General features: G+C 46.8%; 2 protein-coding genes across 2 annotated transcripts in view; one reads left to right on the top strand and one right to left on the bottom strand.

The window, feature by feature from the left end:
* The window catches only part of LOC309521938 (uncharacterized protein), a 149,417-nt gene that overhangs the window by 89,691 nt on the left and 37,589 nt on the right, over positions 1-22,137 (top strand). The window lies entirely within an intron of this gene.
* Positions 1-22,137, bottom strand: part of PTGR1 (prostaglandin reductase 1) — a 25,748-nt gene extending 3,611 nt beyond the window's left edge. The window contains exons 1-8 of the mRNA XM_082205138.1: positions 21,978-22,137; positions 15,283-15,398; positions 14,336-14,381; positions 12,906-12,965; positions 11,698-11,865; positions 9,353-9,470; positions 4,576-4,731; positions 2,240-2,345 (exon numbers count right to left, since the gene is read on the bottom strand). Coding sequence (XP_082061264.1) covers positions 2,240-2,345; positions 4,576-4,731; positions 9,353-9,470; positions 11,698-11,865; positions 12,906-12,965; positions 14,336-14,381; positions 15,283-15,388 — 760 coding nt within the window. The 5' untranslated portion in view covers positions 15,389-15,398; positions 21,978-22,137. The remainder of the gene's footprint in view (positions 1-2,239; positions 2,346-4,575; positions 4,732-9,352; positions 9,471-11,697; positions 11,866-12,905; positions 12,966-14,335; positions 14,382-15,282; positions 15,399-21,977) is intronic.

The following is a 22,137-nucleotide window of genomic DNA, read 5'->3' as shown; positions in this document are numbered from 1 at the left end:
TTGTTGATTATGGTAGCAGCAAGTGGTTTCTAGCTCACTACGGACCTCTTGTGGTGTCAAACTATTCTGCTCCTCAAATAGGTATTTCAGAAATGTTGCCCGTATGGCCTTATCAAGCTACACTGAATGCTGATATACAAAGGATCCCTGAAAAGATCCAGCAAACGTTATAGCCTTTGTTGTTGTTTTTGAGCAGGAGCTTCTGTCGTCTACACTCAGGTTGTTCCACACACTAACCCAGGGGTCGGCAAACTATGGCCCGGGGGCCGGATGCGGCCCACCGGGCTCGTAAATCCGGCCTGCGGACCCTGCCCCCTGTTCGGTCAGTCCCCGCATTAAACCAACGCAGTGCGGAGGCTTCGCCATGCGGGGACTGACTTCCACAACGCTGGTGTGGCTTCCGATTGGCTGCAGGAAGCTCCTGCAGCCAATCCAAAGCCATGGACACCTCTGGGTGATGCCCCTTCCTTCCCACTGAGACGGCCATGTATGGCCAAGAGCAGAAAGGGAGGAAGCTGCGGCGGCAGGGAGGCTGCTTCTGCCGCGGAGGCCAGCAGCATGGGCTCTGCACCCCGCAGACCCCTGGCAGAGGCAGAGGACGATGACGACGCTGCTGCTGAAGACGAGGTGGCGGTGGCGTGAGGGGCGGGTCCTTTCAGGAGAAGGTGGGTCTGGCCCCCCACAAGGTCTGAGGGACAGTGGACCAGCCCCCTCCTGAAAGGTTTGCTGACCCCTGCACTAACTGTTTCTCACTGCCTCCATTTCCATTTCTCACTGGAGGCAGTGAGAGGTTTTACTTTCTTGGGCTCCATGATCACTGCAGATGGTGACAGCAGTCCCAAAATTAAAAGACGCCTGCTTCTTGGGAGAAAAGCGATGACAAACCTAGACAGCATCTTAAAAAGCAGAGACATCACCTTGCCAACTAAGGTCCGTATAGTTAAAGCTATGGTTTTCCCAATAGTGATGTATGGAAGTGAGAGCTGGACCATAAAGAAGGCTGATCGCCGAAGAATTGATGCTTTTGAATTATGGTGCTGGAGGAGACTCTTGAGAGTCCCATGGCCTGCAAGAAGATCAAACCTCTCCATTCTGAAGGAAATCAGCCCTGAGTGCTCACTGGAAGGACAGATCCAGAAGCTGAGGCTCCAATACTTTGGCCACCTCATGAGAAGAGAAGACTCTCTGGAAAAGACCCTGATGTTGGGAAAGATGGAGGGCACAAGGAGAAGGGGACGACAGAGGACGAGATGGTTGAATAGTGTTCTCGAAGTTACCAGCATGATTTTGACCAAACTGCGGGAGGCAGTGGAAGACAGGAGTGCCTGGTGTGCTCTGGTCCATGGGGTCACAAAGAGTCAGACATGACTAAATGACTAAACAACATCCTTCGTTGCCTCACATTTTAGGGCAAACCCAGACAATGCCACTGAACCATTGTATCCCAGAGCTTCCTGCATGTTGTCTTCTTGTAGAGCCCAATTCAAAGTGCTGGTTTTGACCTATAAAGCCTTAAACAGCTCAGGACCACAATACCTTAAGGACCGCCTCTTCCCATATGAACCTACCCGGACCCTGAGATCATCTTATGAGGCCCTCCTTCATGTGCCGTCTCCTTGAGGGGTCCGGAGAGTGGCAACACGAGAACAGGGCCTTCTCTACAGTGGCTCCCTGTCTGTGGAATGTTCTCTACAGGGAAGTTTGCCTGGCACCTTCATTATACACCTTTAGGCGACAGGCAAAAACGTTCATTTTGGTTGATCTGTTTTGGTTGACATCCTATGCCCTTTTAAAAAAAGGGGGGGTGTATTGGGTTGTTGTTTTTATTTTTATTATGTATTTTGTGATTTTATATCTTGATTTTATTCTGTGAACCACCGAAACCCCCGGGTATAGGGCAGTATATAAATTTAACAACAACAATAAGTTGGAAGGGTCATCTAGTGCAACCTTCTGCAATGCAGTAATCTTTTTGCCCAATGTGAGGCTCAAACTCACAACCTTAAGATTAAGTGCTCTACCAACTGAGCTATTGAACTTTTAATTAAAAGCTTCCACTGGCAGCTTCTGGCAGTTGTTTTGCCTGTTAAACATGGCAATGGAATTCCTGAAGAACAGCCCCATTAAATTGCGAAGTGTGACCTATGTAAGCATTATAAACTTGTGCCTTTATCAGCCCGTGACCCTTTCTCCCCAGAAGCTATAAAGCAACAGACAAAAATAAAAATACACGTTTTACCTGTTTGGGGCACTGTGTCATTGTACAAGGAGATGGCGCCACACACAGCAATTCTCCCAAATTTCTTCATCTGGCCCAGAGCAACAGATGAAAACTGGCCTCCGACCTGTTCAGATAAAGACCGTTACAATGTGCCATGATGCAATGCATTGAAACAAACACTAAGGGGTTTCTGCTACAATTCCCAGCACATACTGTACATTTCCCAGTACTCTTTGGGGGAAACACATGACTGCTAAACTGGCGCAAGCATGCATTATTAAATGCATGGTGTGCATGTGGATTTGACGACAGTCTCTTTCTCTTTTCTCTCAGGCAGGCTGGCCACTTTTAATTTTTTTGGTGAGGGGAGGCAGGTTTCTCCCCCCCCCCCGAAGCACTTTGCACTTTGCATGCATATCTGCTTAAACAAAACCAACTTCGGAGTTTGCACACTCTGACAGTTTTCTTTACTATTGAAAAACTACCCAGAAGGGGAGGAAGGTGGCTTTGTGTACTGGAAACCAAGCCATGGGTGGATCTACACATGGGGGGGGGGGCGACACTATAAATAAATCAGAAATTAAATTGTTATAACAAAGGGGGGGGAACCACACTGTAAAAAAATGTATAGAAAATGTTTTCTCTCTGGTGCCATCTAGTGGTGTGTGTTTGTAAGGCATTCAAAACGTCATTTGAATTCAACCACTATGAGGAACGGTTGAAGAAGCTAGGTATGTTTATAGTCTGGACAAGAGGAGCTACAATTCCCACAGCTCCCTAGAAACAGGAACTGTCTGTTAAACCATTTTAGGAATTGTACCTCTAGAGGTCTGGTAAAAACTCTTTACAAATGACAGTATCCAAGTGGTACAATACTGCTTTGAGCGTATTCTGCGGATGGGGCCGAAGTTTTCAAACTGAAAAAAATTGCTGCAAGCAGTATCTCTTATTTCCAGGGAATTGAGCAGGTAAGGAACCAGGCCCCTGCAGTTATGTGTTGGGAAGATGAAACTGGCAAGTCAATGCAGGTGTTCAAATTATTCCGGGCAGGCTTGTTTTTACAAGGTAAGGCTTCTCTGGTTCAGCACACAAATCTTAGCTCCAACTTGCCGCAGGTGTGTAAGTCACTGTGGCTCGCTCAGCACCTATAACGCCTGACATGTGTGATCTAGCTGAGATTCCTGGATTAGAGCAGGTTGGACTAGATGACCCTAGAATGACCCCTTTCCATCTCTAGAATTCATCGCATTGGGACAGGTTCAGGCTGTTGCTTGCCCCAAACCAAGGATGTTTAGCAGCTCCTTTGCCATGTGCACTGGCATAACCTTGCTCTAGCAAGGTTAGACCGAAAGCTTTTGACAACGTCCCACTCCAAACAAGCAAACAATACCAAAAAGCTTTTCTTCAATCAGGGGTGGAGTGTGCGGGGGTCCCAGGAGGCACAATTTTTTTTTGGGGGGGGTGAACCAGACGTCCCTATCCTGCCCTTGCTTGTTTGCTAGGGGTATCTGTGACCCGGATCATGGCCTCACATCCGCATCCTCAGCCCCCTTGCTGACCGTGTGACGTTAACATATGAGAGTGCTGGAGGTGAAATAGTTAAACAGGTTACCCAATCAGAACCCAGGGGGGTGGAGTCAGAGAGACTATAAAACCAGCTCTGGGAGGGGCGAAGGGAGGAGTTCATTGGGAGTTGGGTGGTTGGTTGGAGTGGGAGTGAATGGGGATACAGTCTGTGGGGAGGTTGAGTTAGTGTAGCGAAATAAGCTGAGTCAGGAACAGTTAGGAGCTGGGAAGACAAGTAAATATCTGAGAGGTGGTTTAGTGAGAGAGAGCAAGTAGCGGAAGTTTTAGGTCTGGATAGGCACCCCATGTTTGTAATTGACCGATACCGTTTATGAAACCACACGCTTGTTAAACTGCAATAAATAAACAGAAGTTTATGCTCCAATTTAACCCTGACTGGACTCGGCATTGTCCCAGGTAGGGCCTGGGTGGTGGCAGCGAGAAATAAAGTGGTGGCGCAGGGATCAATAGATGGTGAAACGTCCGGGGACCCTGTGTGATCGCCCCAGACTGCCAAGGGCCGCACTGGCTGGCTGGGCTCATTCCGGTGCGAGTAGCTGGCACAGCGCAGCCCTGCTTGGCTCCAGCTGCAAGGGCTCAGCCATGGGCTCCATAAACCCTCCATGCCCCATGTGCCCACCTGGCGACACTGGCATTGACAGCTGGGGCAGTGGGTTCTGTTCACCCTCCACACCACACCCCAATGTGCATGCACACACGCCGTAGGTGCCAGCAAACGGCGCAAACGTCTCCCGCATTTCAAGAGTTGGCGCTCCGTTTGAGCTTACGTTGTCGAAGTAGCAGTCATAGCCATCAGGCGAAGCTTTCTTCAGGGCCTCTTCCAGAGACCCCACCGTCTTATAGTTGAAGGCTTCATCATAGCCAATTTCTTTGAGGAAGGCCACTTTCTTGTCCGAACCTGCACAGCCAACCACTTTGCAACCCTGCAGGATAAAGAAAATAAGTTATATAATGCTTCCTCGCACTGCTCGTGCCGTTTCAAAACCATAGCTGTCAACCGTCCTTTATTTGGCGGGAAACTCCCTTATCCCAGCGCCGTGTCCCACTGCTGTCCCTTATTGATGATGACCCTTAAATTTCCCGGTTTTCAAAGGAAGCAGCTCCTCTCCCTCCCTCCCTCCCTGCTGGCCAGGGAGGAAGGAGGCTCCAACTGTGTTGCTTGGCTGCCCGGCCCGCCCCCCTCCAGCCTCCTCTCACCACCCTCGGCCCGCGGGAGCCCCTCCCTGCTGGGACTGACGGGAGCCTCGGGCCCTTCCGCCGCCATCCTTTTTGCGGCCGCCGAACTGAGCATCTCTGCCTGGGACCTCCCCTCTGCCCACCGCCGCTCCCGCTAGGCCATACTACGCCTGCACCGCCAAAGGACCCATAGGAGATGGACAGCCTGGCACGGCCTATGAATTGCGGAGGAGCCTTGAGAGGAGAGCGAGGGCAACCATAGAGAAAGCAGTTCAGAGAGAGGGTGCGGAGGCGCGGGCAGGTGTTCCAAGGGCTCACCATAGAGGCGGATAGTGGAGGAAGGACCGCAAGCACTTCTCCCATAGATTTGTAGTGGTAGACTAGCATAGATCATCTGATCTGCGGGTTTACTTCGGGTGCTATTCCCCCCCCCCCTTCCTCCTGCCCTGCCTGATGGAACTAAGAGCTGCAGATGGAGCACAAGAAAAAAGATACAGAACTGCAGCAGCATCTTCGTAACTTGGACTTCGTTTTGCACTAAAAGTGGTTGCTGCTTGTAGTTATTTAACTGCAGTGTTTCATCAGCTGGTGTCTTGAGCAGCAACCTCTGGAAATGAAGGGCTAAAAACCGGCGCTGCTCTCCCAAATTATCTGGTCCCTTTTAACTTCGCATTTCAGCTGGTTGACTAAAATCCCTTATTTTGGCTGCTGATCCCTTATTTTTGAGGCTGCTGGTCCCTTATTTTCAAATCTGCAAGTTGACAGCTATGTTCAAAACCCATTTGTTTTTCACACCATTCAGGAAACCATCACAACGCTACACGCTCAAAGGGAAACCGGACTGACAGCTTTCTTCCTGCCATTTCTCATCCATGCTCCTCTCTGGAGTGCTGCAGCGTCCTTAATTCTCCTGACTGCGCAAGCCTAACGAGCCCATGCACGATAAGGAACTCTGCGTCATCGTCACGGGCAAAGCATCAAGCTTTGTGACATCAAGCGAAAGGGCCAAAGGAGATTAACAAAAACTAAAGAATCTTGAGACACCGGGACAGAAGCCAAAGCGCCAGCGCTTTTGTCTCTTCAAGACAACCATGCCTGCAGAAAGAAAAACCGTCTCCTGCCATTGGAGCAAAGTGAACATTGCATGCCAATACACTTCTGGCATGGTGGGGCAGAGATGCCAAGCAACCAGCCCAACCCTGGTGCCATTTGAGTTTATCTGGATGGGACGGGCAGGGGGTGCAAAGCAGCTGCAAGGTTCGGCAGCCTGTGGATACTGTGGCAGAGGCAACCCAGGACTCCTGCTGGAATATCCACGCAGGCCTAATGGCAGCCGAGCACACATGATGCCAGCCAAAATCCATAACCACCGCCATTTCTTGAAAACTATTCTTGTTTTGTCACGTTTCCCCTCAAACCAGCTTCCCTCCGGGGGGCTCCGCTAGGGGCACCTTGGAAGATGGCCGGCAATACCATCTCTCCAGCTCACACGAGGTAATTAAGGGGCTGATATGGAAGTAAATCAGCCTCCCGTTTTTCTTCCCGGTGTAAGGGAAGATGCAGCCTCGTCCGCGGTTGCCCATAAATCAACCCCAAGGTCGAAAGAAGGAGGGGGTGAGGGCACTGGACGGAAAACCCTCGAGCGAGCTTGAATCTCCCGGATGCTGTCTCCGAGTTCGACCCTAGTTGCATTTCTTAAGATGAAAAATTGGATATAAGATTAATTGCACATACTTCGAGCGAAGAAAAGGGTATGTTAGCTGCTAATTAAGCCTGCCACCGAGAAGTTAAGAGTGATGGATTGGACTGGAAAGGAGATGACATCAAAGAATAACATCTATGCTGGTATGTTGAAACGGAATGGAAAGGGGGGGGCTTTTTATTTTCTTATTATGATATTACCTAACAACCCCCCTCCTAGAAGAATCGTTAATATGACCTATAGCAAGTGAGATTGGAAAATAAACTGTGTGGAAATAAAAATATCAACTAAAGCCTTTGTTTTTTGAAATATCTGGAAAGAAAATAAAAGGCTCTCTTGTGACGCAGTTTTTAATCAGGATCCGCCATTATGAGACAGACTATGTTGTGAGATTAACAGTCATAGGGGGAGGCAAGCCATTACTCTGTCATCATGTTTGTATTCTAAGTTCGACTTGGCAATTCTTCCCGGGAAAGACTAATTTATGGTGCAACTTTATGAGCAAACGCCTAGATTTATGAGCAACTTTATGAGCAAACGCCCAGATTTTATTTCATCGGAACTGAGAAATATGGCGTCTGCCACTCGTGGAGGACTTTGGATCAGCATGTGAGGATTTATGACAAACAAAAGACTTACCAGCTTTAAAAAAAGGTAGAGCCTTACAAAGTTCACACAGAAGCATAATATTGCTTACTTTAACTCACCTGTGCAAACAACTCAGAGGCTATTAGGAAGAAAAAGTAAAACAACAAGAAGATTGAAAGATGGGACTGGTGAACACTAAAAGCAGCAGAAATATGAGATGATTGGACCCTACTGAACTCGAAGCATGGGAACCCCCAACCAAAATTTATAATTTGGCAACATATTTGGACTTTATGATATGTATTGGTAAAATTTGGAATAATTAATGTGATATGATTGGATTGTTAAATGGAAAACTTAATAAAAATTATTATAAAAATTTCCTTTAAATTGAATTGGGGGGTGCAGGCACAGAGAAACCTGGCAAGGCGCATTGTATCAAGACACACCCACCCCGCCTCTTCTCTGGTGCATACTCCAAAGGAAAAACGCAACTGGAAACACAGTGCAGGTAAGCGACATCACTAAGATGCTAAGATGCACTAAGATGCTAATGTGTACCTAAGCCCACGACTTTGCACCATCACGCCAGCCGATATCTCACTTTTCTTAACACGCACAGACTTGGAGCCACTGTCAAACTGGCCTAACAAAGGGAGGCCCCAATATCCACCTGGGTTCCACATCTGGATTCTGAATAATTCACAGGATGATTATTAAAGAGAGAAATGCTTCTCAGACTGTTGTACTTTGCAAGAAAGGAACGTGCACACACCTTTTTTAAGGTTCAGGGTGGATGGATCACAGTAAAGGTAAAGGTAAAGGTACCCCTGCCCGTACGGGCCAGTCATGTCCGACTCTAGGGTTGTGCGCCCATCTCACTTAAGAGGCCGGGGGCCAGCGCTGTCCAAAGACACTTCCGGGTCACATGGCCAGCGTGACAAAGCTGCTCTGGCGAGCCGGCACCAGCGCAGCACACGGAAACACCGTTTACCTTCCCGCTATAAAGTGGTACCTATTTATCTACTTGCACTTAAGAGTGCTTTCGAACTGCTAGGTGGGCAGGAGCTGGGACCGAATGACGGGAGCTCACCCCGCCGCGGGGATTCGAACCGTGACCATACGATCGGCAAGTCCTAGGCACTGAGGTTTTACCCACAGCGCCACCCGCATCCCTCATGGATCACAGTAGTTTTCTCCTAATCTCTCTCTCTCACACACAGACGTACATTCTTGTCCCATTCCCCATCAAATCAAGCGGTGCAGAGATGTAATAATAATAATAATTTTTTATTTGTACCCTGTCCTTCCCGGTTCAGAAAACCGGGCTCAGGACGGCTAAGAACAAATTTAAAACACTTAAATTGATGCAACCAAAAATAGCATAAAATACAGTATAAAACGTGAATAACAATAAATTCAGAATTCAAAAATCAATTTAGGGGGGAAATCCATCCAATAAACATTAGATGATCACCAGGGCTAGCTGGCTAAATTAGTCCTATTTGGGCCAGCAAGGAGACCAGGGGAGAATTAGCTGTGGGATCCCAGAGCGGGTAGTCTTCATAAACAGGGGAGGGGAGGGAAGGAAGGGGAATAAAAGATCAGGCTAAGTTCAAAATGAAAGCCAGGCGGAATAGCTCTGTCTTACAGGCCCTGCAGAAGGAAGTTAAATCCTGCAGGGCCCTGGTCTCATGGGACAGAGCATTCCACCAGATCGGAGCTATCACTGAGAAGGCCCTGGCCCTGGTGGAGGATAATCTGACGTCCTTAGGACCCAGGACCTCTAAACCAGTGTTCCCCAACCTTGGGCCTCCAGCTGTTTTTGGACTACAACTCCCATCATCCCTCGCTAGCAAGACCAGTGGTCAAGGATGATGGGAATTGTAGTTCAAAAACAGCTGGAGGCCCAAGGTTGGGGAACACTGCTCTAAACTATGATTATTCATGGACCTTAAGGTCCTCTGCAGGGCATACCAGGAGAGGCAGTATGTACTGCCTGGGACACTTCCGCCAAGTCCCCCTGCCCTTTCTGCTCTGGGCCCATAATACCAACTTGTTTTTCCACGACCGCTTACCTTTATTTTCGCGATCTGCCCGGCCACACTCCCCACAGCCCCAGCTGCAGCATTGATCAGGACGGTATCTCCAGGTTTCATCTGACAGATCTCAAGCAGGCCAAAGTAGGCAGTGAGCCTGGGAGGGAAAAAGGGGAGGGAGGGAGGAAAAGTTAGCTTGTCAAGGATGTCGAAGGGAGCATGGCGTCCTTCTCACGCCAACCTCCCTGAGCTGCTTTGCGAGGCTGGTACCACTCTGGCAGTGGCAAGGGTTGGGCTGGCATTCGGTGGGCTCCCTTTGCCCTTTATATCTCCCCAGTGCACACAGATGCCCCGGGTGCCATAAAAAAGTTCTGCCACTAGGAGGAAGAAGAGCCGCTGGCCATGGAGGCTGAGCTGCCATGCACAACATGCATAAGAAAAACAAAACCCGTAAAAGTAAAGGACCCCTGGACAGTTAAGTCCAGTCAAAGGCAACTATGGGGTTATGGCGCTCATCTCGCTTTCAGGCCAAGGGAGCCGGCGTTTGTCCACAGACAGCTTTCTGGGTCATGTGGCCAGCAGGACTAAACCGCTTCAGGCGCAATGGAACACCGTGACAGAAACCAGAGCACACTGAATTGCCATTTACCTTCCCGCTGCAGTGGTACCTATTTATCTACTTGCACTGGTGTGCTTTCAAACTGCTAGATTGGCAGGAGCTGGGACAGAGCAATGGGAGCTCACTCTGTTGCAGGGATTCGAACAACCGACCTTCCAATCGGCAAGCACAAGAGGTTCAGTGGGTTAGGCCGGAGCGCTGCCCGCAGTACCTAGATGTTGCATGTGACATTGCACACACACCCCCAATCTCCCTACCAAGTCGGCGCACCTGCAACCAAGTGATGGTCTGGGCTCTACTTTCCATTGGCTCAGACTGTTCCAGCTGTTGACCTCCCTGCCTTCTGCCCTCCGAAAACCAATGGGCACCAGCCACAGCTGCCCCCCATCTAAGGGTTCTTTGAAGGCCTCCCCCCAATCAGAGACAGTGCCCCCGGGAGAGGCATTCTACCTACGCCCAGGATTTTTGTTGGGGGGGCGGGCAGTAGAATTCTGGAACCTACCTGTATATAAAAGGGCTTAGCCCGGGGTTTGAGTTAGTTGTTGGTGGGGAGTTGGTTGGTTTTAGTGGGTTGGTTGGTTGGTTGGTTGGGAAAGGCAGTTGGAAACAGAGAGACAATTAGGGCAGTGGGTTCTTGAGTGAGGAGAGGTAGAAGAGATAGAGAGAGGAAAATTAAGACTAAGAAAGTAAAGAATAACAACGTTTGCAATGCCGTTAAAGTTTGTTTGTGTCTGCAATAGACTACACTTTTCTTTGTTAACTTAAGAACCTGACTGAGACTAAGTGATTCACAGGGGAAGACCTAGTTGGTGGCAGCGGATTAGTAGTGTACGGGTCAATAGTCCGTGAGACGACCGGGGGCGCTGTACGAATGCCACACAGAGCATTTTTTAAAAAATCATGGGTAAATACAGTGGGGGACGTGGTTGGCGCTGTGGGTTAAACCACAGAGCCTAGGACTTGTCGATCAGAAGGTTGGCGGTTCGAATCCCCACAACGGGGTGAGCTCCCATTGCTCGGTCCCTGCTCCTGCCAACCTAGCAGTTCAAAAGCACGTCAAAGTGCAAGTAGATAAATAGGTACCGCTCCGGCGGGAAGGTAAACAGCGTTTCCGTGCGCTGCTCTGGTTCGCCAGAAGCGGCTTAGAAATGCTGGCCACATGACCTGGAAGCTCCCTCAGCCTATAAAGCGAGATGAGCGTCGCAACCCCAGAGTCGGCCACGACTGGACCTAAAGGTCAGGGGCCCCTTTACCTTTAAATACAGCGGTACCTCAGGTTACAGGCGCTTCAGGTTACATATGCTTTAGGTTACAGACTCCGCTAACCCAGAAATAGTACCTCGGGTTAAGAACTTTGCTTCAGGATGAGAACAGAAATCGTTCTCCGGTGGCACGGCAGCAGCGGGAGGCCCCATTAGCTAAAGTGGTACCTCAGGTTAAGAACAGTTTCGGGTTAAGAACGGACCTCCAGAACGAATTAAGTTCTTAACCCGAGGTACCACTGTATATCCATAAAAAGGGGACATTATGGGGGGCAGGCTTGGGTCGTGGGGGTTGAACCTCAGTTAATTGAGCGCTTTCAATGCTTTTCAATGGCTTTTGTGGATCTGGAGGGGGGAGAGCTACACAACCGGCTACACAACCACATCTATGCCTTCTCACATTTTGCACAAGCGCCACGATGCATCAGTGCCCAAAAGGGAGTGGAAGCCACACACTTGAAGCTCATCCCCAAAGCTTCTGAGCCACTTCCAAGGCTACTCACCCAGGCATGCCAATAGCTCCCAGAGCCAAAGATCGGGGCAGTTTTTCCGGCCAGTTAGGTAGCATAGGAAACAGCTCTTTGCTTGTGGAGATGAAGTGAGTTGTCCAGCCTGCTCTCGCTATGGCGAAGGAACCCACAGGGAACGTGGGGCACTTGCTTTCCAGAACTCTATATATATATATATATATATTTACGTTTTTAAAAAAAAAAGCACAGTTGCATCAGCAAAACTGCTCTGCGTACAGCAAAGTGAAAGCAGATTTTGTCATTTATATCTAAACAGGTATCAAGCAGCTGCAACAATTTACTGTGCAGAGAGAGGTACCGGAGAGGATTTTTTTGCATAGAATCGGCAGCATGCTCTCCAAAGATGGGACACAGGTTACACTGATGAGGGTGCCCCATCTGCTCTACAGACTTAATGCAGTGCCGTACCATAGTCACAGCTTCTGCCAAAGAATCGTGGGGACTGTAGTTAGTTAAGAGTGCTGAAGGTTATTAGCTGAGAGTTCTTCCCTCCACAGAGCTACAATTCCTGGAGAGATTTAACCATCACTTCCTCTTCCCATAATTCTTTAGGGGAAGTCGCATACAATACATATAGGGCTCCTGACACTATAGCTCAGCACTATAGCTATGCCCAGATTCAAATCCTCCCATCCCCAGCTATGACTGAGAAAGACTGTCTGAAGCTCTGGGGAGCTGCCACTAATGGGTGTGGACTGTACTCAGATACAGGAATCATTGGTTTAAGGCAGGAAGCTGCCCACATTTCTAATATCAATCACCACAAATCTACTAAAACACAGTGCTTTTTTCTAAAAAAAATTAATGTTTAGGGGTACTCTCATTTTGACTCAAGAAAACCACCATTTTATAATTCAAATCGGGGGAAATAAATACAGTAAATGGACAAAAGTACAAAGATTCACAATATGTTTAGGGGTATGCGTCCCCCCAGAAAAAAGCACTGCTAAAATATAATGTGTTCCCTGAAATCTTAATTCTGTTTCCAGTCTGTTTCTCTCCCTCTCTCACACGCACGCGTGCTTGTTTAAAGAACTCCACCTTAAACATTTGCAAAGTGCAAAAGATATGCTAGAACTACTTTATATTAACTAAGACTCAATGATAGCAGCAGCAACACAGCTAGCAACATCAGCAAACTCTTTTCACAAACACAGATATATATTGATGGAGGACCTTACTTTGCAACTTGGGATCCTAACATTGTATCCCCTTCCTTGAGATGAATCCTGCTGTATGGTCTGTAGAGAACAAAACAAAACACACCAACAAGACGGACTTGTCAGAGAATGTCTTTGCAGGAATGGGAGCAATTTGCACAGACATTTGGGATTCGAACCCAGAACCAGCCTTTTACTATGCGTCTTGTTTTTTGCCTTTATAAACTTTTGATAACCACGGCCGCTTCAAAACACAAGAGCGTGCAACAAGAGGCATGCTATCCAAGTCCATGTTTTCGTTATGGTGTATAGCTCGGAGTTTGCCAACTGCCCAGAGCAATGGCCTTGCCTGTTCCTGCGCAGTCAACAACCACCTGGAGAGCAGAACTACAGAACAACTCATAGATGAATTTTACACAGTCTATATATAAACATTCTAAACTACCAGCATTTTGCAGAGAGAAGTTGCTATTAAAGGCACTGGTAAGAATTGGTAAGATTAACAACCCTACTTATGGCAAAAGCAACAGAAACGAAATGCTAATGGCAATATAATGCATGGGTGATCAAGACCACACAGAGGACAGAATAAGCTTTTAACAATGGGCGGTAAGTCTATAATTTTTCATGAGGAACTTTCTCTACAGTGTTTGAAATTTCATAAAATTGCCTGTTGACGTTCTTCAAAAGCGTGCCATAATATAGCGAAGTAGTTTCAGCTACTTCCTGGTCATGGCCTCAGAATTTGAAAGTATATTTTTATCTTATATTTTTAATGACAAATTGCTCATAGGAGAATTCCGTACAGGGATTTCAAATCCTGAAGTTGTAGGCTGTGGTGACAGACTTATCCTCTGGAAGCTTACACCAATTTACTGTTAAAACTCTGCTACAGAATAAGCTCTCAAGGGAAGACAAAAGCTGCGCTCCAACACAATGCTCAACCACAGATTCAGCTATTCTTCGGCTCACACTCTCGGTTCCCTCTTTCCTCACGGCCGTGAAGAGATTAGAAACTTCTGCTTTCGAATAACTGTGGTTTGCTGCGATGCCTGAAACCTTGTCTGTAGTTATTTGTTATGTATGGTTAGTGGAAATGAACCAAATTTGCTAACTATGGTTTGGAGTTGGCTTGGTTCCACTAACTATAGCTAAGACTACATAGCTACATCTTGTTGGAGTTTTGGGCAACACAGCAAGTTTTGCAAACTTTCAAAACCGAAGTGAAAGATTCTGAACTCTTCTTGATGGCCACAGCGACAAAGGAACGTGCGAGAGCCTAAGGTTTGCTGTGGGCTCATTCACATCATGCAAAACTATGGTTTCGTCTTGCATCCAAACTGGCCCAGAGTTAACATTTAGTAGGGAAATCTAGGCAAGAGGTATAGCCAAGCTGTACTGCAGTTTCAGGGTTATACTTCAACGGATAAGTCCAACAAAAAGAACAATACCTCATATATGGGTCAAGACTGAGGAACACAGTTTCAAGCAGCACCTCTGAAATACAGAATATGATAAAGTAGATTAATGGACAAACTTGACCATAGATCGGAGACAATCTTAAGTCTCTTAAATTCGTTTAAAAATAGTCACCATGGGAAGGGAGCACCAGATATTTGAAAGGGCATTTGAAAGGCATCAGATTGGGATCCAAGACATGTTTACTCTGTAGTAAGTCTTACTAAGTTCAAATCGTAGAGTTGGAAGGGGACCAAGCAGTCATCTATTCCAACCCTCTTCAATGCAGGAATCACAATGAAAGAAACCCTATCCAGTGGTGTAGCATAGGGAGCACAGGGGCGGTTGCCCCGGTTGCAAAATGATTAGGGGTGCATAATTACAAAACCCGGTGCTGCCTGAATACAGCTGCACGCTTCTGTCACTGTACGCCGTTGAAAAGAAGCTTTTCCATGCAAACCAGGAAGTGACCTCTCCAGACAATGACTCTTCTTTCCCTATCTCTGCAGCTGCAAACTCCTGGGTGACGTGGATGTCATTGATCCGCGTTGAATGTGCATGCGTACTCCACCCATTTCCCTCCCTTCCACCCGCTCCATGTGGCCCCGGGCACTGTCAACCCAAGCTACACCACTGTCCCTATCCAACCTCTGTTTAAAAACCTCCAGTGAATGAGAGAGTCTACCACCTTCTGAGACAGTTCATTCCATTATCCAGCAACTCTTGACCTGTCCTGTTCTCCGGAGCAGCAGAATACAAGCTTGCTCCACCTCCCTTGGAATCAAATGCAATGAAAATCATTTCTTCTTAGCAAATGTTCAACATGCATCCTATTGAGATTCACGTTCTGATGGTGGGCCAAAATGACGAGTCACTGGATTCACCCCTTCAGTTTATTCACATAAAACTTTGTGAGCACAAAGGCAAAAATCCCTTTTACCTCCATCCTTCAGTGCCGGCAGTTCCACCTCTTTCAGTTCAAAATCACTGTGCTTAGGAAATCCCTCAAAGTGCTTCTTCAAGATCCAAATCTTTGCACGCACCATCTTTCACGTCCTGAGTGATCAAATAAGATTATACAAAGTTATAAACCAGTGTTTCCCAACCGGTGTTCCGCGGCACACTAGTGTGCCGCGAGACGTTGCCTGGTGTGCCGTGGGAGGGAGGCGGGCGAGTCGGGCGGCGAGAGGCGGGGCGGCGGCGGCGAGGGGAGGCCACCCAGCGCAGGGTTCTCGCCGTCTGCCTGCCTGGCTGCGTGCGTGGCGCTGACGTCACGGGGCTGTAACGTGCCCCACATAGGCACACGCGGGGCGGCGAGCGAGCTCCCTCCCACATCCCATCACCGCTCGCTTCGGCCGGCCTACTGGGCTGTCGCAGGCGGAAGGCCTGCGCATGCGCGAGGTTTTCGCGCCTTCGGGATTGCCTTCACGCCTTCCTCCTCCCGGGTCCTTGAGAGCGCGGGAAGCGGCAGCGCGAGACCGGCGTTGAGCCTGGTAGGTATTGCGCTTGCCAAGGCAGTCATTTGGGAAATGAAAACTTGCAAAGCAAGCAACCAGTTCAATCTGAAGTACGTGTATGCTTAATATCCTGTATCTGAAACCTGTTCTGCCCCCTCCCCCACACTTGGTGCCATTTTCATCTACACATGCAGCAGAGTAAGTTGACCCAGAATAGTACCAATTCAGATGGCAGATGGGAGAATGACAGTGCTGAATGCTTTCCCATGTAGAACAGTCCCTGCAAATAAAAACCTAGCATATTTGGAAGAGGGATGCTAGCCTAACCATTACCTTCTATGCTGTTACTATTTTTTTTTTTTTTTTTACATAAGTAAAAAGTGACGTTTCCCCATCTGGCATGGTGGTGTGCCTCAAGATTTTTTTTCATGAAACAAGTGTGCCTTTGCCCAAAAAAGGTTGGGAAACACTGTTATAAACCATTAGAGGAACTGCCAGAGTGCTGGTCTCCACACTCTTCGATTGCTGAAGCAAAGGTTTGTGTGTCTCCCCAGCCTCACATTAAAACTGGGAACACACTTCTGTGATTTATTTTCTTAGCTCCCTGAACAACAGGCTGGTGGGTATCCTCCTTGCAATTCCAGGATACCCCAACTAACATTATTTTCTTGCAACCTGCTCTCTCTTTTCCTTTGGATGAAAGTACTGCATTTTTCAGATTTCATCATGCCTATCAGCTGTATAGCACAGCTGACAGAATCCCAATGCATCCTTCCTTCCTTTTGGGTAAAGGACTGTGGAAGAGAGCTACATTGAAATGGCAGATTAGTCCATTTCCCCAACATTCCCCTAACGGTTAATTTCTGCATTATACTTCAGCTTTCACATGATGTGAAATCCAATTCAAGAAATATAGCAGAATCTGGAACAAAGTTAGCACTCCTTTCTGTGTCGGTTGCAAATGGGTGCTTTTTGAAGCAACAGCGCAGAAACAAGCACTAATCCTTGCTCTAGATTTTTCTATATTTCTGGAAGCAGATTTTTACATCATGTGAAAGGGCCAAATGTAATGTAGAAGTTAGAGAAAAGTCAGGAAATTTGAGACAAATTGTCATGTGAATATAACCTTGGTTTCCAATCACTGCCACTAGATTTTGTTTTATATACCTGCTTAAAGTCTCCTTGGCAGCCCCTCTTCTCCATCCAAGTCACGCCCTTTTAAAGATTTAAACAAGGCACTGAAATGTGTAACTAAAGGGTAGGTTTGCACACAATGATTTGTCAATCTCTCTGCCCTTTTCTTCTGTTGTACTGCAAGGAGATTGCTTTGTAACCGGAGCAGTTATGAAACCACCACTCTCTCTGTGTGAAAGGGCATTTCACTGTGAATAATCAATACAAGCTTCGTGCCTTCTCCTAGTGATTCGCTCCTGAATGGGAACATTACCTTTCGCAAGTTTTCTTTTGTATTATTAACAAAGCTGCTGACACACCCTGAACGTTTGCATATGGAAACTTGTGGGAAACTGCAACAAGATGTGGTAGATTAGTTTCGGCCAGAGGTGGGGAATCTGGTCTTCCAGATGTTGCAGGAAGTCCCATGAGTCCTAGAGCCAGCATGGCCAATGGACAGGGGTGGTGAAAATCCAACATCTGGAGGACCACAGGTTCCCCGGATGGTGAAAATCCAACATCTGGAGGACCACAGGTTCCCTGGGTGGTGAAAATCCAACATCTAGAAGACCACAAGTTCCCCATCTCTGGACTAGACCAGCGCTATAGCAATAATTATCATACAATCATAGAATTGTAGAAATGGAAGTAGGGTTGCCATATAAAAAGGTAAAGGGACCCCTGACCATTAGGTTCAGTCGTGACTGACTCTGGGGTTGCGGAGCTCATCTCGCTTTATTGGCCAAGGGAGCTGGCGTACAGCTTCCAGGTCATGTGGCCAGCGGCTAAGCCGCTTCTGGCGAACCAGAGCAGCGCATGGAAACGCCGTTTACCTTCCCGCCGGAGCAGTCCCTATTTATCTACTTGCACTTTGACGTGCTTTCGAACTGCTAGGTTGGCAGGAGCAGGGACCGAGCAACGGGAGCTCACCCCATCGCGGGGATTCGAACCACCGACCTTCTGATTGGCAAGTCCTAGGCTCTGTGGTTTAACCCACAGCGCCACCCGCATCCCTAGGGTTGCCTTATATTGAAGAGCAAAAAAGGGGAGCTCCAGCCGCTGCCAGCCCGAGTCAGGGAAAGAGGCACGTGGGGCTGCCACAGCAATGCCCACCCGTGTGCCTCTTTGCCCAGCTCAGGCTGGCAGCAGCATGCAGATCAGCCAGAGCAGAGGCAGGACCCCAGCTCCTGATATTCGCTGCAAAAGCCTTGCTCTGCTGTGCTGCTTCTGGGGCACAGCGCCCTCCCAAGCAAGTGTGCGCCCCCCAACATTTCCTTTCAGCTGCAAAAAATCTACCCATATGTGCATGTTAGGGCCCCCCAAAAGAGGAGAATGTCTAGTTTTCCTGGATGTATGGGAACCCAATAATAATAATAATAATAATAATAATAATAATAATAATAATAATAATTTATTTATACCCCGTCATTCCCAGTTTAAAAACCAGGCTCAGGGTGGCTAACAGCAAATATAAAACAGTGATTAACATGCAACTTTGAAACAGCATAAAACAGAACATAAAATGCAGCATCAATATCAATAGAATTCAAAAATTCAGGGGTCATGGGGGGGGGACAAAACCCAGTCAGTAGACATCAAATGATCACCAGAGCTAACTGGCCAAGTTGGTCCTACTAGGGCCAGCAAGGAGACTAAGGAAGAATTTAAATGTGGGGTCCCAGAAACGGTTTCTTCATAGAAGAGGAAAGGGAAAAGGCAATAGAGGATCAGGCTAATTCAAATTGAAGGCCGGGCGGAACAGCTGCGTCTTACAGGCGCTGTGGAAGGAGATCAAGTCCTGCAGGGCCCTAGTCTCATGGGACAGAGCATTCCACCAGGTCGGAGCCGCCACTGAAAAGGCCCTGGCCCTGGTGGAGGATAGTCTGGCTTCCTTAGGGCCCGGGACCTTTAAGCTATTATTCTTCATGGACCTTGGGGTCCTCTGCGGGACATACCATTTCCTAATGGAAGTGACCCTCAGGATCCTCTAGTCTAATGCAGGAATATCCAGCTCTCCCATTACAGAGATTAAACCTGCAACCTTGGCTTTATCATTTCAATTTCATTTCATTTCATTTCAACCTTGGCTTTATCAGCACCATGTTGTAACCAACTGAGCTTGGGTTGCTCAGGGGTTTTTTTTTGGGGGGGGGGGAATTATTCTCTATCAACTAATGAGAAAAGACTCAGTCAACAAATGGCCAGGTACGAAAGCTAATTTCCTTGTTAGATAAAAGATATGGATGCACATTATATGGGCAAAGGGCTGCAGCTTGGCATCTGTTTCGCATGAAAAAGGTCCCAAGTACAACTCCCAGAATCCTCAGCGAGGGCGTACCTTAAACCCTAGACAAAGGCAGGTGTTGCCCACCTCAATTTGTTAATCTCTCTAGTTTATCTTCTGTCAAGAGCTTGCTTTGCTTTAATAATCAGAAGAATTATGAAACCACCACTCCCTCGAGGTGAAAGAGCATGAGCAACAAAAGCTCGATCATACATTCTCCTGGTGATTCATTCCTAAATGGAATGTTACGTTTTGCGAGTTTTTTCTTGCATTATGTCAAAGCTACTGACATCCTAGACGTTAATGTACAAGATGCAATTTACGAGGAAAACACAAGAAGATGTGATAGATTTGGCCAGGGATCGTGGAATATAGTCGGAGCCCTGTAGTGATTTCATGCTCTTTATTGCAGCTTGTACGTGGGTGGCGCTGTGGGTTAAACCACAGAGCTAGGACTTGCCGATCAGAAGGTTGGCGGTTCGAATCCCCGCCACGGGGTGAGCTCCTGTTGCTCGGTCCCAGCTCTTGCCAACCTAGAAGTTCGAAAGCACCTCAAAGTGCAAGTAGATAAACAGGTACCGCTCCGGCGGGAAGGTGAATGGCGTTTCCGTGCGCTGCTCTGCTTCGCCAGAAGCGGCTTAGTCATGCTGGCCACATGACCCAGAAGCTGTACGCCGGCTCCCTCGGCCAATAAAGCGAGATGAGCGCCGCAAACCCAGAGTCAGTCATGAGTGGACCTAATGGTTAGGGGTCCCTTTACCTTTACTGTAGCTTGTAAAACAGTGATTGAATTGCCCCCCAAACCTAACATAAAGGTTTTCATAATCATATAATAGGAAAAATGCTTATAAAAGTTTGGAATAAATATAAAGACTTTCTAGAACCAAAAACACCATGGTGGCTCTTGCCGGTGGAAGCATTAGCATTAAAACCACTTAGTAAGGGAGGAAAATGGCCGACATATAGAGGATTATTAATAGAGGTGGGAAAGGGGTTAAGGTAGAAAGGATATGAGGAACTGAAGACCTTTTTAAAAAGTTGGTTGCATCAGAGACAATTAAATGAACAGTTTAAGGAAGCCAGTAAGAAAGGTTTTAGTTATACAGTTTCAAACTTTCAAAAAGAGATAGTCGAGAGTGACACAAAATTACTTTTAAAAAAGTACAATTTCCTACTTTATGGGGAAACGTTAGTTGAAATGGTAAAGTCAGGACAAATAAAGTGGGCTCAGGATTTAAGTCATAATATACAACTTGAAGATTGGGAAAAGATGTGGAAGGTGAACCTAAAATTTACAGATTGTATCTTATTGAAAGAGAATTAAATTAAAATGATGTACAGATGGTATATAACACCAGAGAAAGTGGTCAAAGTGTATAAAAAGGCATCAAAAACCTGTTGGAAATGTAAAGAAAAAGATGGGACATTCTATCATATGTGGTGGGAATGCAAAAAGATTAGAAATTATTGGGAAATGATGGGATATTGGGGGGGGGGGAATGTTTAAAAAGACCTTTGTTAAGAAACAGAAGCATTCCTTCTATGAATTTTAGACCAAAATGTAAAAAAAGAAAATTGGAAATTATGTGTGTAACAACAGCGGCAAGAATTATATTAGCCTGAACTTGGAAGACAGAAGAAATACCAACGAAAGAACAATGGCAAGGGAAACTTATGGAATATGCAGAACTGGCAAAACTAACAGAAAAGTTACATGAAAAGGACAACAAAGACTTTAAAAGAGAATGGGAACCATTTACAACATATATGAAGAGGCAACATAAAGAAATGGACTCATTGGCAGGGTTTGAATAAACAAACACAGTTGTATATATAAAAAAGTAAGACTATATGTATTGAGAAAATTTTGGGGAAACAATACTCAGGGTGAACAATATGGAAATAAAACAGGAGTATGGGGGAAGTCCAGGGGAGGAGGGTCGAAATATGAAAAATTGTTAAAGATATATTGTTAGAAGAAGTATACATGGAAAAATCAATAAAAAATATTTTTTAAAAAAAGAATTCCCCCCCCCAAAAAAAGCCTCAGGCTTTTATTTACATTATATTTACATACATTTACATTATTTACACAATGAGTCCCGTCTGATTGGCTGAGTCTGCTTCCCTCCTGGATCCTGATTGGTCTTTTCCTGCAGGCCAATCAGTTGTTGCATTCTAGGATCCTACCTGCCTATTGTTCTAGGATCCCAGCTTAGTACATAACAAAGCTAGTGTCCAGAACTTTTTACGTTCCGCCTGAATGGATCACTGAATCAAAGACAAGGAAAAGATAAGCTACAAAAGAAGCCAGGAAAGCATTATAGCGACGGATCAATTAACCCAATAGTTGTCAATGGTTAAGGAAGGACTGTGCTTGACTGACAGATGTTATCAACACTCCTCCTCCCCCCTACAAAAATAAAAATAAACTTGGATGAATGGACCAAAAAGATTCTCTCTTTCTGCTTACAGAGAAGACCCAGAACATACTAACCATTTCAAAACACCAAACAGAAACGGATAACTTTGAGAAGGTCAGCAATTCATCATTCCCAGAAAGCCTTCAAAGCCTGCTTTTCGCATTACAAAACCTGAACTTTGGACTACACTGAGTGCTTGTTAAGAAATTAGAAGATTTAAAATGGTCTGCATACTCCAACACCCTGGTTCCAATTTCCCATTCCGCTTCCTCTCCGCTCCCTGCTATCAATTACTAACCTGTGTGGCCGTTTGACAAGTCTGCCTTGCAGCCGAGAAAACCAGCTTTGCTTCTGGCACACTACCGAGTTTGGAGAAGATGTTGGGTGTGTGCAAGCATTTATATACAGTACTCTGGGTTGCCGCCTGCTGTTCCTCTGCAACACTACAAGTCAACACT

The sequence above is a fragment of the Podarcis vaucheri genome, assembly GCF_965113315.1.
Source record: "Podarcis vaucheri genome assembly, chromosome: 17".
Taxonomy (NCBI): domain Eukaryota; kingdom Metazoa; phylum Chordata; class Lepidosauria; order Squamata; family Lacertidae; genus Podarcis; species Podarcis vaucheri.
Note: the sequence above shows the minus strand (reverse complement) of the source record. Positions and strands in the feature narration are given on the sequence as shown.